Source organism: Protopterus annectens, chromosome 14.part0, assembly GCF_019279795.1.
Source record: "Protopterus annectens isolate FY-2018-M chromosome 14.part0, PAN1.0, whole genome shotgun sequence".
Lineage (NCBI taxonomy): Eukaryota > Metazoa > Chordata > Ceratodontiformes > Protopteridae > Protopterus > Protopterus annectens.
Window position 1 is genome coordinate 126624594 of NC_056748.1, and position 16715 is coordinate 126641308.

The window sequence follows — 16715 nt, forward strand, 5'->3', positions numbered from 1 at the left end:
GGAAAGCTGGGTCAACAGGGCATGTGCCCCCCTGTGATGAAATAATTCCAGGAGCTCCCAAACTTGCGGCTATCAGTGGTATTACAATGAAGACTGCACTTTGTCCAAACTGATATCTGGGGTGGCACCCAGATGCCTCCTTTTACATGTCCTTTTCCTAGGAGCACTTGCACAGGCCCTGTCCAAGTATGAGTGAGGGAATCCAAGTGGGAAATCATCATGGTTTTCTGCCCCTCTCTAATGAAGGTGAAAGAATCACGGCATCAATCTTAGGGGCCTTATAGGAGTGAGACAGCGTCAGTGTTGACTCTGTACGGACATCTACTACCGCTTAAGTTTGCCTCTTAATTCTCTTTGATATTGTGGCTATTAATGCCAAGAAACTCAGTACAGAGGAAACTGATGGCCAAAATGACACGAGCCAGCAGGCTTCACACAGCATTGATGGTACCAGGTCTCAGAGCCAAGGTTGATTTTAGCAGCAAGTGTAGACTGGATTTGGTGTTGAGAACTCAAATGCTGGTGAATCTGACATCAACAACAGCTGTGACAGCAATGCAGCCCACACCAGAGGCAACCCATTAAGAAGAGGAATATGGGCCCTTGGGACCTTTGACACTAACAAACTCAGAAGAAAGAGATGGTGTTGGGGTCAGAGTAAGACTTGGAGCCGAAGCTGAAGTCAATGGGAGATTCACTAGCTCTAAAATACCAGGAGTAAAAATCAAGGGTGCCTCTGCTTGCTGCATTTTATGCTTTCAATGATGGTCCACAACATACAAAAATGAAAGATCTGACAAGAATGTCTCAAGATTTAAAGAAATGGGATTGAAAAATGCAGACCAAAGACTTCCTAAAGTAAGACAAGCAATTCCAGGAATGCTTCATTATGTAGTGACAGAGACATGGAGAGAAGAAGATATGTGAAGCATACTGCGAGTGAAAAGAAGGAATTCTTAGCCTGGAAGAATCTCAGAAGTACCAAGCAACTGCGGCCTGCAGAGCCTCTAAATAACTGTTGAAATGAAGAATCAGATCATGCACAATCAGTTATTTAACTGATTTCTTAATTTTACCCTTTTCTGGCAGGTTTTTTTTTTTTTTTGAAACTCCCTTGAGAGGTGGTCCCAACAGCAAATCATTATTCATCAGGGCATTCAAGGGTGCGTTGTATCTGGTATAGGCAAGGGCTGTAGCAAGGCAGACGTCTGAACCTGAGATGTCAAAGCCCCCAAAGAAGAAGGGTGTACCTCCGGAACAGGGACTTGAGAACAAGTATTTAGCTCTTCAACACAGGAGTTGTAAGTTCAGTCTCATGAGGATAACCAGAATTTCTCCATTTCCCATGGAAGACATACATACAGCTTATGGTGTGCCAACCTCTGGACAGGCAATTCCAAAGGCTTCAATAAAAGCAGAAGATGAAGTTGGTGGCTGTAAAGGCACCTCCATGGGGACATTGCTCTTGGGCCTACATAAATCAACTCAGACCATGATGCTTGCCCTGGTGTCTTGCTTTCCATTCTCTAGAAAGACTCGTATCTTCCTCTTTGCATAGGACAGCCCCTATTTGGGAATCTGTGTCCTGTGAAAAAAATGGCAAATGTCCTGAGATTTTATGAGAAAAATATTTATAAGTTTCCTTTAATAGTTGCATGAAAACAAATATTTTGTATCTGAAACACATAAATATATGGAACAGCACAATCAACTAAAATACTAAAACAATAAGCTTTTATTTTGGTAAAGTGATATTCAGACCATTGTCCTTGAACTGGCTGTGGTTAGAGTTTGTCCTGCAAAATCTCATGTTTCCACAAAAATGTCCCATATTGGGCATCTGTAAAGGGGATAACCCTATCAATATGTTTTAGTGCTTCTTCGAAGGGAAGGCTAAACGTATGACAACAGTGGGTCATTTGATGGACAGGGCTTCTAGATTATTTTGGTTACAATAAGCCTGATGAACCTTTTCCAGTCATCTCAGGGTCTTCCTATTAAGCCCTACGCAAACACTGCAGAACGATATGCTGTGATGCAGACCTAAGCAAAAATACAAAATATACTCATTATGAAAGACTATATGATACCCATACACATACTTGTTTTCTCTTTAACAGAATACAATGCCTGAGGCCTAGGCCACCAGACACCCTCCAAATCCTCCAAAACACACAGATACAACTAATTATAAAGATAAAAAAAGTGAACAGGAAATTTCCCCAACGAGTAATCCTCAGATGAACAGCTCTAGGCAACTGCATCCAAAATGCCACAATGAAAGTCATGTCTAGAAAAGTACAGTTTTGTACCTACCATAAATGTAGATGTTCGAGGATCCACATTGCTGCAGTCCTAACTATTGGGTAGTCTGTCCTGTCCAGCCAATACCAAAGTATATATATGGCTGACGGTCAGGCGCATTAGACTACTGATCAGTGTACTAATAACACATGACCGACCCATATCCTATCTTTTTTTCTTGCCCAGATGTCAGAAGACCCTGAAAAGATAAGGCCAAAACCAAAACTCCCAACATACCTGCATCAAAATATATATATATACAAAATATACAAAATTAGCAGAATAACTCCTCACACACACACACCCTAAACACAGAGGGAAGGAGGATGTGGATCCTCGAACATCTACATTTATGGTAGGTACAAAACTGTACTATGTTCTTCATTCCACATTGCGTCCTAACTATTGGGTAGAATCCCAAAGCAGAGGTAAGGGAGGCTGGCAAATCATAAGGAAGCAGGAACTGACAACATGCCCTGCAAAATAGCTGTGGCAAAACCAGCCCTAGACTTAGAGTAGAGAGGAAGATGATAATGCTTAGAGAAAGTATGCACTGAACTCCAAGTAGCTGCCTCCAAAATATCCTTAGTCGGCACCCCTCAGAAATGCTGTTGAAGTGGCAGTAGCCCTAGTGGAATGAGGCCTAATCCCAGCTGGAATCTCCTTGCCATGATGGGAATAACAAAATGTAATGCAACACCCAATCCATCTAGAAATAGTTTGTTTTGACACAGGCTTGCCCTGAACTCAAAGCAAAAGAAACAAACAACTGCTGAGACTGCCTAAAATCCTTAGTCCTGCTCAAATAATAGCGAATTGCCTGTGTACATCTAAAGTGTGCAAAATCTTTTCCCCTTTATTTTGGGGATCTGCATAAAGCAAATGAATAGTTTGGTTTAAAGCCACACTAGAAACCACTTTAGGCATAAAGGAAGGATTAATGATACCCTATCCTTATGAAAAATCAAAAAGGCTCAACCGCCATAAGGGCCTGTAACTCAGAAACCCTTCTTGCAGAAGTAATGGCCAACAAAAAAGCAGTCTTCCATGACAAGTATTTCAGGTCAGCAGTAGCTGCAGGCTCAAAGGTTGTAGAGTAAGTTTTCTCACACACAAAATTGAGATCCCAAGCAGGAGAGGAGGCTCTCGTGGGGGTCTTATATTCTTTGCCCCTCTAAGAAACTGCTTGAACAAAGGATGTGAAAACAATGGTGGGTCACAATCATAGTGAGCTGAAATTGCTGCAGCATGAATCTTAATGGAAGAGAAAGACAAACCTTTGTCCAATAACTCAGTAAGATATTGAAGAGCCACACTCAAATTAGGCTCTGAAATCTCCAAATTCTTTGCTGCAGTCCAAAATAAAAATCTCTTCCATTTTACACTTTCCTTGTACTAGGTCTTCTGGCTTCCATAATCACATTTAAAACTTGTTGAGGAAGTTGAGACCTGCTGTCTTTCAAAACAGAATATGCCAGGCTGTTAGATGAAGAGAGTGAAGCTTGACATTGAGCAGGCGACCGTCCTTCTGAGACAACAGATGTGGAATCAAGGGTAAAGGCCATGGAGGCTTCTTTACCAGACTCCTCAGTAATGGGTACCAGTGCTGCCGAGGCCAATCTGGAGCTATTAAAATCATCCTTGGCTTGTCTTGTCTGACCTTTAGAAGCACCTTTGGAAGAAGAGGCAGAGGTGGAAAGCATACACATGAAGATTTTTCCAACTGACAGAAAGAGCATCCACTTTCCAAGCCGTGTGATGAAACCTCTTTGTGCAAAACTTTGGCAGCTGGTGGTTTAGTGGAGAAGCGAACAGATCTATGTCTGGAGTTCCCCAGGACACTGTCAACCTTTGAAATACATGAAGATCCAGTTTCCACTCGTGGGGATCCATGATTTGTCTGCTTAACACATCTGCTAAGGAGTTCTGTGCTCCGGCAGAAACCTTGCCTGAAGAGTTAGTTGCAAGCTGTCTCCCATAAAATCATTGCTTGCCTGCACAATGGGTAAGAATGTGTTCCCACTTGTTTGTTGATGTACCACATGACAGTTGTGTTGTCTGTTAGAATCAACACCTGCCCTGGAAGAAGTAACTCCTTGAAAGCCATTAATGCAAACTGGACTGCTAACATCTCCTTCATGTTGATATGTAGATGCTGTAGTCTGGCAGGCCACTTGTCTTGTATCCACTTTCCATTTAGATGAGCTCCCCAAGCAATGTCTGAGGCATCTGTCGTTAGAATTTGACCCGCCTCTGGCCGGGTCACAGAGAGTCCCTTGTTTAGGTGACATTCCTGAGCCCACCACAAAAATTCCTTTTGAATGCAAGGTATTATTTGAATGACAGTGTCCAAATCCTGGCAGTGCTGTGTCCATACATTGTTGAGATACCATTGTAGCTTCCTCATATGCAGTTTGGCATTGGGAAGCACCAGAATACAAGATGCCATGAACCCTAAGGCTTGAAGGACTGTCCTTGCAGTCAGCCCGGACTGAAGAGATAGTTGATGGAAGTAACTGGAAAGATTCTTTTGTTTGTCCGGGGTTAAAAAGGCCATCTGGGCTGCTGTATTCAGTCTCACACCCAGAAAGCACATGTCTTGAGAGGGTACTAGACTGGACTTTATTTCGTTCACAGAATACCCTAGGCATCTTAGCACTGCTATGACATATTCCAAATGCTGTAGAAGGTCTTCCTTTTCTTGAGCCAGAATCAGGCAATCGTCCAAGTAAGGATAGATTTGAATTCCTTTTAGCCTGAAGTAAGCTATCACTGGAGCCAGAACCTTTGTGAATACTCTAGATAAGCCAAAGGGCAATGCAGAGAACTGATAATGAGAATTTCCAGCTCGAAAACGCAGATACTTTCTGCAACTTAGTCTTATAGGCACATGAAGGTAAGCTTCCTTGAGATCTAAAGTTACCATCCAGTGATCTTTGCCCAGCAGAGGTAAAAGCTGTTGTAACGTCAACATTTTGAACTTGGGAATGTCCAGATAAGTGTTGAGGATAGATAAATCCAAAATTGGTCTCCACGTGTTCCCCTTCTTTGGTACTAGGAACAGGCGAGAATAAAATCCTAGGCCCCTTTCTGGCACAGGAACCGCTGAATGGCCCCTATTTGGAGTAACTGAGAAATTTGCTTGTGAGCCTCTTGTCTTTGTAGAGGAGGAATGTCTGGCATGCCTTTGAAAGGAGGCAAGGTATGGAAATAAAACCTGTAACCGTGGTGAATGATATCCAGAACCCATCTGTCTTGGGTAATTAAATCCCAATTTTCTTTGAAAAGAGACAGTCTTCCTCCCAACGGTGCTGCCAGGCGAGAATGAACTGGCAGCTGAAAAGGCAGGTCATTGGGTCTGCTTACGAAAGGACTGACCCCCCCTTCACCAGAAGTCTGAGCAGGGGAACTCCCTGTTCTAGGCCTAAAGACCCCTGAGCTCTGCCCCTACCACGTCTAGACCTACCCCTAGACTGGGAATCATAAGCAGGATAAGTCCATCCTTTAGCAGGCCAATTTCTACTAAACTTCGGAGGCTGCACCTGCAAGAAATCTTTAACAGTTTGCATAGACTTAGCCTTGTCCTCCATTTTCTTCAAAAGCCTTCTACAAGCTTAACCAAACAACACATCAGACTGCAAGGGAGCATCCAAAATCCGTGTCTTAACATGCTCAGCTAAATTCTGATCTCTCAACCAGGCGTGCCTACGAAGAACAGAACCAGTGGCAGCCACCCTGGAGGAGGCCTGCACAGCATCAAAACTACATTGCAAGGAATGTTTACCCACCTGTTCAGACACATGAACTAAATCCTGCAACTCTTTACACTCAATACCTTCCGCCAGAGCATCCACCTTAGATTTCAACTGTGAAAGAAGATAATTCTGATATTTTAACATGTGAAACTGACAATTCAACGCCCTCATGGCTAAAGTGGAAGAAGTATACACTTTCTTTCCCCATCTATCCAAAGCCCTTGCCTCTTTATCAGGAGGGACAGGATTTTTAACAACTGAGGCCTTCACACCTTTAGGCCCCTGAGAAACAGTTTCGGGTCTGCCCTAGGACTCTTAAAAAGATACTTATGAGCTTCAGGCACCCTATAATACCTATCCGGTTTAACTGGGGCAGGAGGCAAAGAATCAGGATTCAGGGAAGCCTCTGCAAAACATCTTCCACCACATGCAAAACAGGAGGTATAGCTAAAGGCCTATGCTGGGGTAAAACAAGAATTCCTAAGCCTTTTCCTGGAATCAGAGAAATCTTGACCTTCCCATTTAAAATGCTCCCTCATGGAATGCAGAGTCTCTGAAAATGAAAAATCCTCAGGAGGGAAGCTGAAGGAGTAGAATCATCCACATCAGAATCAGAATAAGGAGGATACTCCTGCAAGTCTTCAGAAGACTCAGAAGCCTCGAGCATTGCTCAAAACTCTCAAATTCAGGTTCCACCCTAGGCCTCTTATCAGGAGGGCATAGAACCCCTTATCATAGTAATCAAATCCTCTGCCATTTTAAGCATATGTTTCTTAGGCAAAGACCCTGAAGCACTAGGAGAAACCCCCACTGAAGCAAAACTCGGCCTGCCCCTCAAAGCAGCCTTGGAAACAGAAGGGAGGCTCTGACCACCTTATGAAGAGAGGGAAGAACAGCCACCTGAGAAGCCCCTCAGCCTGGCCTACTTCCTGAGAGGATACATCCTGTAACAGTAAAGTCTCTCCCTGAGACTCCAAAGAAACACCTGGCAAAACCTCCGGCTCCACTGAGCCCTCTAAAGAACCCGCGTCTGGGACTGTCGGTTCTTCCAAGGCTGCTTTTTGTTTTTGTCCTTTTTTTCGAAGCAGCGCCGGAGCATCCGGCGGCATTTTATAATTAACGCTTCCCAAACACTAACCTGGCACAGTCTAACCTTCTCTTAATAGTGCGTTTGTTAAATCTAGCACAAGAGCAGCATCCAACAACGCTCGTGCTCAGGCCCTAAACAAGGTATACACAAAGTATGGTAATCCCTATGAGGTATCTGTTTCCCACAAGAAATACAGTTATTCACTTTTTCTGACATCGGTTAAATACTGAGGCAAGAAAAACCAAAATATTCAACTTTGATTCGGTCTGAAACTCTGGCTTCAGAAACTTTGGTATTCGGGCCGACTGGACAGCGGACTACCCAATAGTTAGGACTGCAGCAATGTGGAATGAAGAACATCTGAGTGGATGACTCATTACTGTTCACAATAAAAAAGGACTGAAAGACAGTGCTGTCTCCTTATAACATAAGATCACAACTTCCCTAAAGAGGATGAGTGAGGCCAGTAGAGGGAACAATACAAGGCTTCGGGAATGGGACCATATGCCAGAACTTGTCTGTGGCAGAGTTCCCAAATATCATTGCTGCAACAGTTATACATGCAAAGGATATCAAAGATTTCACAAGATTAACGGCAAAAGTTTAAACATTTGCATGCTGCACAAAAAATCTGAGGGAAAAATAATGTGATTATGTGACAACGGGGCAAAATCAGTGGTAGGATGGATCAAATGGCAGGAAGAATTTACCTTCTAGACACATGCTACATCCGCAATCTCAAAGGAAATGATTCCATCATACCTGTAATTAACATCTGGGAAATACAGTTTATACAACATATAAAAGAACAGCACAAGTTTATCCAAAAGTTATTTTGGCGTGTTGTTAAAAATAAATTAAAGCAGTAGTGCATTCATGTTTTAGAAACATATTAGTGCTAACATTCAGCTATAAAAAAAATGTCTTAAAAAAGCTAATTAACCGATATGGTTATCTCCTGGCATATCAGTACTTATTTCTTTCTGAAATTCTTTCAGTAGTTTTAATAAAAATGAATTGTGCGCATAACATTAATACGTAGCTCAGGAAGATCAGAAAGTGCTGGATTTTTGCATAACCTAGAAGGCACTCCTCTGGTGGCTCGTTCTAATAAGGCCTTACCAAGCAACAGCACCTCTTAAGTAAAAGACTGACAAAAGCATTGGGTTGATGGCTGAGCCAACCCACAATCCTCCTTTTGTTCCTTTGCTTTATTTTACAAATTCTACGCCTGTTAACTTTGTGTAAATTACAGTTTATAAATTATTTATGGTATGCTGAAACTAAGGATGTAGTCCACAAGCTTTTGTCTATTTTCATGAGGTAGAAATGTTTCGCTCAGCTCCAAAACAGTTGATCTGCCTTCTTTCTTCTCAACAAAGACCTACGGAAAGAAAAAAAAATTACTAAATGTGCAAACTTTTACACAAAAGGTAACTAGACAGAAAGATATAAATAAAAAAAGATTTGTAAAGTTACCACCTCTATAGGCAGATACAGCAGGCCGAATTGAAGTCAACACAGTTCCAATCTAGGCCCTAATGGTCTGGCTGTAACTTTACTACAAGTAAATAGTTATCAATCCTTTCTGGTTATGCATCATTTTTATCGGCTGTAATCCCCTGGTCATTAACCTCACAAGTTCCATGTGCCTGTCCAGCCCCCTTAAATACTGTTGCAAGAAAACTGGAAATATTAAAGATGTTTGCACAGGTGATAAGGTAACACAGTGGTTATAGCTCCCACCTCACTTACCCTGGTTAATGTCTGTGTAGAGCCTGAATTACTTATTGATAAATATGCAGGTTTTCTATCAGTATTATGATTTCTTCCCACTTCCCCAAAGAAGATTAGTTCTATTAACCATTTGTCTTCATAGTCTAAGTTATGGCTAATCAAGGTCTATTAACATCTTTGTTTCAGGCCATTTTCCAGAAGGTTTTGCCCTTGATGGTGAATGTGTTTAGCTCTCTCTCTCTAAAAAAAAATCAGAGTACAAGTTAAAATTATGCCCCCACCCTGGACTGTACATGGTTCAGAAACACTAAACCAGCTTTCGAGATGACAGTCCCAGCTACATATGTTAAGTGACCAGAACTGAGTACCTACAGCTCTGATACTCCCTTCTCAGCTATTGTGTTGCCCAGCAACCTCAGTGCAAACAAAATAAAGAATATATAGATATAGATAGATATATTTACACACACACAGACACACACACTGTAATGGAATCTCTTGGGGTGTAAACAAACCTGTTCCCACAACCAAACTTGTATGTATTCTTACACTGTGGTTCATAGGTGTTTACTAGGCTAACAACTACAAAGGCCTTTTCAAGCCTAGCCATGCATCCCAAATCTCTGACAAGTTCTGATACCCTTGTAAGTGCAAGCATGGGCCTGGGATTTGAGCCATTTACAGGTTACCTGTGTCCATTACACACACAGGTGCCATAGCAGGGATGAATTTCCTGTTTCCCATCCAATTGTCCAAGTTGCACTTGAATTGGGTTAGGGAGAAACTCTGTTTCACATGGATGAGGAACCTGTTCCATAGACAGAGTAGTCTCTGGGACACACAACTATCTCCCCAGCAGGTCCTACTTATATCACAGGCAAGGTTTAAGTCTTTAGAACAGGTAATTCTGGTGCTGCTTGTTTTGTGGATATGGAGGAGGTCCATCAGAGTGGGGTCTAACAATGCCCTGTATGCCAGGGATATATCTCTCTTCAAAAGCCTGTAGGAGACAGAATACAGGGATAGGGACTTGAGGCAGTCTGCATAGGACATTTTACTTAAGACCTGTATTCTTTTAGTGAAGAACCTCTGTGGACGTTCCAGTTGCTGGATATGCCCGGTTAAGTACAGACCAAAGTGGGCATTATACTCAATAGGTCTGATGAGGTCTGATTCCTGTCCCAGAGACTTCCCATACTCTGGAACAGACTACCTATCTATGTCAAACAGAGCTCCTCATTAACACTCTTCAAGAAAAATCTTGATGATTGGATGGGTAATAAGAAATTCACCCCGGGGATCACTTCTGTGGTTCTGCTTGACAGGGGCACAGGAAAATAATTTTCTTGGGTGGCGAAAGCCAGGGCACCTTTTTGGCTAACTTGTATAGGCCCTAGGGCCAATAGCCTAGTACCTACCTATGAATGCCAAATACAGTGGAACAATGACTTCCTAGGACTTAGATGCCATACCTTTGTTTATAAGTTGCGCAACATAAAAATGATTTCCTCATCACTGTAGACATGTGATGGTTAAAGGCTACAATACTATCTGTGTGTGTCCCTGTCCCTGATTACTGGGTCAACTCTAAGGGGTGTGTTGTCAATATGATTGTTACCAGGGATGGATGATTTCCCAAAGGATTCTATTATGCATTTCTTAGCATTTAGTTTTAGTTCATGGCTCTAACACCAGTTGTTTGTCTGTGTCAGCCCCAACTGGAGAACATTTGTGTCAGTGTGAGATTTAATGACAGCTCCTAATTTGCAATCATCTGCAAATTTAGTCAGCCACCAGTGACATTGGCCTTGACTTCTGAGAAGTAAATGCCAAAAAGGAGCAGTCCAAGGACTGATCCCTGAGGGACTCCACTTGTGACTGACCTCTTTGTAGAGGTGATTTAACTTCCTGGGTCCTGTCTGTGAGCCAACTGGCTATCCACCGGGTGACATACAGGTTTGTACTTAACCTCCTGAGGTTGTGAACAATACCCAAGTGGGGTACTGTGTCAAATGCTTTGGCCAGGTCAAGGTAGGCAGTGTACATGATTCTACCCTCATCCATTGCTTTGGGGACCTTCTCAAATAAGTCCACCAGGTTGAGTAGGCACGATCTGCCCTTGACGAAACCAAACTGGGTCGGTCCAGTGTCTGGAGGTTTACTAAATCTCTACTGATCATCTCCATGACAAATCTTTTCATGGCTTTACATACAAGACTAGTGAGACTTATGGGTCTGTAGTTTCCAGGGTCTGATGATAGCCCACTTTTATGCACAGGGATGACTGTTGCCTTTCTCCATTCATGAGGCATGAAGCCTGTTTGGAGGCTACAGTTAAATAATAATTCCAGAGGTCCTGAAAGGTCATGTTTCATACTATTTAGAAGGCATCTTGGGATATTGTCTGGGCCCATTGATGCAGTGTTCTTGGTCTTAGAGACAGCATTAAAGACCTATTCCCTAGTGATAGTAGGGGGAGTCATATCTAATGGTATTTCCTGAGGGAAGGTTGAGGGGGGAGAGGGGATAAGGGCATAACTAAAGAATGCTTTGTGGTTGTCCTTGGCCTGGGAGGCCATACTTACCTGAAATTTGGCTTTGGTAGACTATTTGTCCTCCGAGTTGTTTGCTTAGTTTGACGGGCATGCTTTTATCCTGCTGGTTGCTGCACTTCCTAAGTTTTGCCATGATTTTCTTCTGCATTTTATACAGCCTACTGATTTTGTGATTCCACCAGGGTGGCTTGTTTTTTTTTTTTTTGAGTTAGTTATGTACTTCTTCCAGGTGGGTACAACTGCCTCCATGCAGCTACTAACATGCTTGTACAGGGTTTCTGTTAACAGTGATGCACAACAGCTTCTGCCAATAGGAGTTGAAACATCATCAGATCCCTTCTATTATGGTAATGAACCTAGCTATACTGCCATGTTTAAAGAATGAAACCCATTTATAAATCTCTCTGTAGTGTCAGACACATCTCGTATCTTATAAAGTAGCTGCTCCTTGCTGCTTTGTGCTCTGTCATCCTGTCAGACAGTGATTCGTTCAGTAGCACTGGTTCTCGCAGTACACTACTGTGTGCTATGCAAATGAGTGCCACTCAAAGAAAATTGCTTTCTTTTCTGTACCGTTATTACAATCTATGTCTATGAGTCATGGTAATGACAGATGGTATGCCAGAGAGTACAGAGAATGCATTTGCGCAACTGTGCATTAAATTTATGAATAGCATGATGCATCTCTAAAGCAGTCTGAACATTTCTCAGGAAAATATACAACACTTAGATGTAGAGAGAACTTAGTTTGCCTGGACTTACGCCACATTTCCCACTATGAAAAGAACTGATGGAGCTAATTTAAAAGTTCTGGACTTAACACATATTTCTCACTATTGAGAGAAGAAACGTCAAGTCTTCACTTAGAACATAAAAAAACTTTGCACTCTGGGGCAATATCTACAACATCTCAAACAATATTAGAAACATCTGAAATATTTCATGGAATTATACATTTACACCCACCTTCCCAATACAATAAGACTGACATTCAAGAGGTAAACACGCATATTCAGATATACATTTCAGCGGTATGGACTATTTTGCCTTTATCAAAAGAGGGACTTTGTGGTGTTGCATGCATGCTTGAATGCGGTGATAGAAAAATTCCATTTTTATGGGAAAATATGTTTGACTTTAGTACTATGCAAACCTAGAAGAGATATGTTCTGAAAGTATGAACATTTCTAAGCAGAAAAACGTTAACATACATGTAGTCATTACATCATGTGAAAATATCTGAACTTTGTACAATGCATCACTTGCATGGCCTATAGAGTCAAGTATCTGGTGCACATATAAAGCATGATCTCAAATGCTGCTTGAGATGTCTTAGATAAAGTTTCAGAGAATTATGCTTGAACATGGACATATAATTAAAGTGTCATTTCAGGAATAAGCGCAGACATGCAGCTTTTCACTGAACTGGATCAGCTGTTCTTTCATTCTCATTAGTTGGGCTTCTGCAGTGGCATGATTCTAGTCAGAAAATGTTGTGAGTAAGTTTGGAACTCAACTTTGGTACTTGATAAGTACAGAACCTACTAATACTGTGTAAAGTAAATCTCACACCAAGTCTAGAATGCACTAACTTTGGTAGTAATATAGTAAAGCTGCTATACACTAAGTGTACTGACACTGGTACATACACATGTGGTAGAGGTACTCCTATACTGATTCTGGCACACACTTTGTGGCCTAGCAACAGAGCCGGGGAATTACAGACCCACAAGCATGACCAGCCTCATCTGTAAGGCTATGGAACATATTATTGTGGACCTCATAAATAAAGACATGGGTGACCTCCAAACCCTGGATCCTACCCAATTTAGCTGTGTGAAGGGCAGATCCTGATTGTTAAATCTGATGGATTTCTTTAAAAGTGTGACCACAGCCACTGATGAGGGCAAATCTGTGCAAACAGCATATCTCGACTTGGCAAGGGCTTTCAACACAATCCCACATTCAGGCATTACCAATACACTTGGCAAACTGAATGCAAACCCCTTCATTGTAAGATGGGTTGCCAACTGTCTCACAAACCATACACACACACTATCAAAGTGGGTGACTCCACATCAACCAGCAGGGTGCCAAAGGGGTAAGTGCTGGGCCCCCTACTGTTTGGTATATACTTCTCAGAAGTTCAGGTCAAAACTAAAGCATTGTGGCTGACCAAGCTTACAGATGGCTGTAAACTAGGTGCAATCACTGAATCCCCAAATTATGTCAGTAAACTCCAGGAGGGTCTCACACAGACCAATGACTGGTGTATTAGACATGGTCTCAAACTAAATGCAAAGAAATGCATCAGAATTCCCTTTGGCACAATGTCCCTTCACACTATCAAATCAACAACAATACTGTAAGTATTCACGAAGTAGTAAGGGACCATGGATCATAGGATGACCGTGACCTTAACTTTGACCACCACGTGTCTACCACTGTAAGGAAAGATTTACATGTAGCTCACTTGATTAATAAAGGCATCGACCTGAGAGTAAAAGAAGTTACAACCTTCCTATACCCAGCACTTATCCAGCCCATAATCGAGTATAATGTCCCATTCAGTATGTACCGTATTAAGCACCTGCAGCAGTTAGAGAGACCTTAGAGTTTTCTAACAAAGAAGATCAAGGGCCTCCAGCATGTGCCTTACACAGACCAATTAAAGTTCCTATCACTATGCTCCGTATTGTATAGACTTCTTAGGGAAGACTTATGCCTGGCCTACAGAGCAACCCAAGACCCAAACCTAATGAACTTCCTGCATATCTGTAAATCAAACTGGTCTAGAGCTACCCATTCCAGGGGACTTAAATACGGCATGTGACTTAAACAGGACATGCTGGAGGAACAGATTCATCTCCCAGTGACTGCCACGTCTTTGGAACAGGGTACCAATTCATGTGAAACAGAACATCTCTATGACACTGTTCACGAGGAACCAAGACGAGTGGATGGGGCACCCTAAATTCTTACTAGGGATAGTGCACAACCCTCCTTGACATGGGCAATCATTGCTAAATGCAATCTTGGGTACTGACAGGTACTTCTACAGTATTACACTGGGTTGAAATGGCTACGCTCCGGGTTGATAGCCTAGTAATCTCCTATGATACTGATGCTGGTACACATTAAGTGTGTGCTGTACTCGCATACGGACTCTGGTACACACACAAGTTTTGTACTTGCATACTGATTCTGGTACGCATTAAGTATGATACTCTAATACGGATTCTGATCACATTAAGTACAGTACTCACATGATGATTCTGATGCACACTAGGTTTGTTACTCACATGATTCTGGTGCACACTAAATTTGTTACTCACTATACTGATTCTAGTACACACTAAGTGTGCCACTCATATACTGATTCTTGAACACCAAGTGTGTCGCTCACATACTGATTTTGGTGCACACTATATGCAGTACTCAATGATTTGGGTGCACACTAAGTGCGGTGCTCTCATACTGATTCTGGTACACACTAAGTGTGATACTTGTTCAGTCAGTACACAATGAACATTTGCTACAGTAATGTAACACCGATGCAACAGAAGACAGGATACATGCACAAAGGGAAAGTTTTGGAGCTTTCCTCCATTCTGACAGCAAACAATGCTATACATGCCACCTTATTAGCACTACAAACAAATGCAAGACATAGAAAGAGAATCTGAAATGTGCGATGTACATCTGTCAGTATGCAGTTATTGCACGCATTGTGAAAAATAGAGGATTATGATTAGGTCTCGGATCATAGCCAAGCTGCTATGTGTTTTTTGGCATCAATGTCATGAAATTTGCTTTGACAGGGGAGTGAAAGCACCTTATTAACACACAGTAACACAACACTTTACAGACCTACTGCAGTAATGCTTCAGAACTGAATGTTGGCTTCTTCCTTGCAACTCATAGTGTACTGGTCCTGAGCAATACAATACCATATCTCTTGGGAGTTTTTTGGTGCATTTTTTCTAACCCCAGTGCTTGTCAACCATCTGGACCCCTGCTACTGATCATACACATTTGTTTTCCTTATTGGGAAGGAGCAAAGTAAATTGGTAGCCATCAACCAAGGAATATTCAGGAGATTTTGTATTTTGTTCACCAACTGAAGCCCACTACTCCTTCCTCTATGCTTTTGGTTACCCTCACATATGTGTGATGAAAACTACCACATGAATATAGGCTTGACAGTGCTAGCAGCACATTCTGAGTTCATGTGCTGCATGCCATGTACCTCATCTGGTGGGTGTCAGTATAAAAGTGAATGCAGTCACCTCCCTTCCTCCAGGATGTACAAACTGGCACTAGCTGTTCACTCCCACCTTCTTATGCTACATTCTCCATGGGCTGGGTTGCTAGTTCATCTGGTGTCATAGCATTATGCCCTATGCAATTCCACAGCATTTCCTCCACCATGCATGCAGACAGGTGTGCATAATATACATGTAAGGCAGATTAAACTATACAAACACCTACAACACAGCAAGACACAAAAATGTACAGCAGTATGAGCCATGTAATGGTATAATGGCAGCTACACAAAAGGAAACTAATCCAATATGATGGTTTCACTGCTTGGGCATACTGATTGCACAGAAGTAAGGGAAGAAGAGGTAAGGTTTAAGATAAGAAAACAGGTTTTAAAATGGCAGCAGAAATGAATACTAACCCATGCATTCAGACAGAGTAGATCAGGAAGTAAAAGGGAGAAAGGTATCAATTATCAGAAGATAAAGGTCTAAACTCAGTTAGCAAATTACTGACAGACCAGGAAACGTAAGTCGGGTATCCATCACTCTGAGCAAGGTCTTTAATACTGACATGCACCCCTTTTGAAAATGTACCAAATTTAGTATTTAATGGTGTCAGTATCTCAGCAGGTAGCATGCTTGCTTTTGGTGCAGGCAGATCAGATAACAGTAGGTTCTAGTCCCACTCCAGGTGACCGTGGATTAATTTTCAAATTACTGACCGTGCAGTGTAGCATGAGCAGCTGCTGCCTAGAATACCGACTACGCCACTATTTGGATGAGTATGCCATTATTTGGATGAGTATGCCATTATTTGGATGAGATGTTAAATCAAGGTCCTATATGCTTGAGTTTGTGGTAGCTCCAGTGGATGCAAATAATTCCATGGCACCTTCTGAAAAGAGTTGTGGACGTTCCCCGATGCCCTGGTCAAATCTCCGTCAGCATAAATACCACCATAGGTCTACCCTGAAAAGAGACTAGCAGCCCAGTGGGACTAATCCGGTCA

At 42.1% G+C, this 16715-nt stretch overlaps 1 protein-coding gene across 3 annotated transcripts in view; it reads right to left on the reverse strand.

Annotated features, from left to right (window-relative positions):
- Positions 1 to 7897: 7897 nt before the first annotated feature.
- The window catches only part of GPAM (glycerol-3-phosphate acyltransferase, mitochondrial), a 921522-nt gene continuing 912704 nt past the window's right edge, over positions 7898 to 16715 (reverse strand). For all 3 annotated transcript variants that reach the window (XM_044055836.1, XM_044055838.1, XM_044055837.1), the window contains exon 22: positions 7898 to 8533. In XM_044055836.1, the coding sequence (XP_043911771.1) occupies positions 8417 to 8533 (117 nt within the window). In that variant the 3' untranslated portion in view covers positions 7898 to 8416. The remainder of the gene's footprint in view (positions 8534 to 16715) is intronic.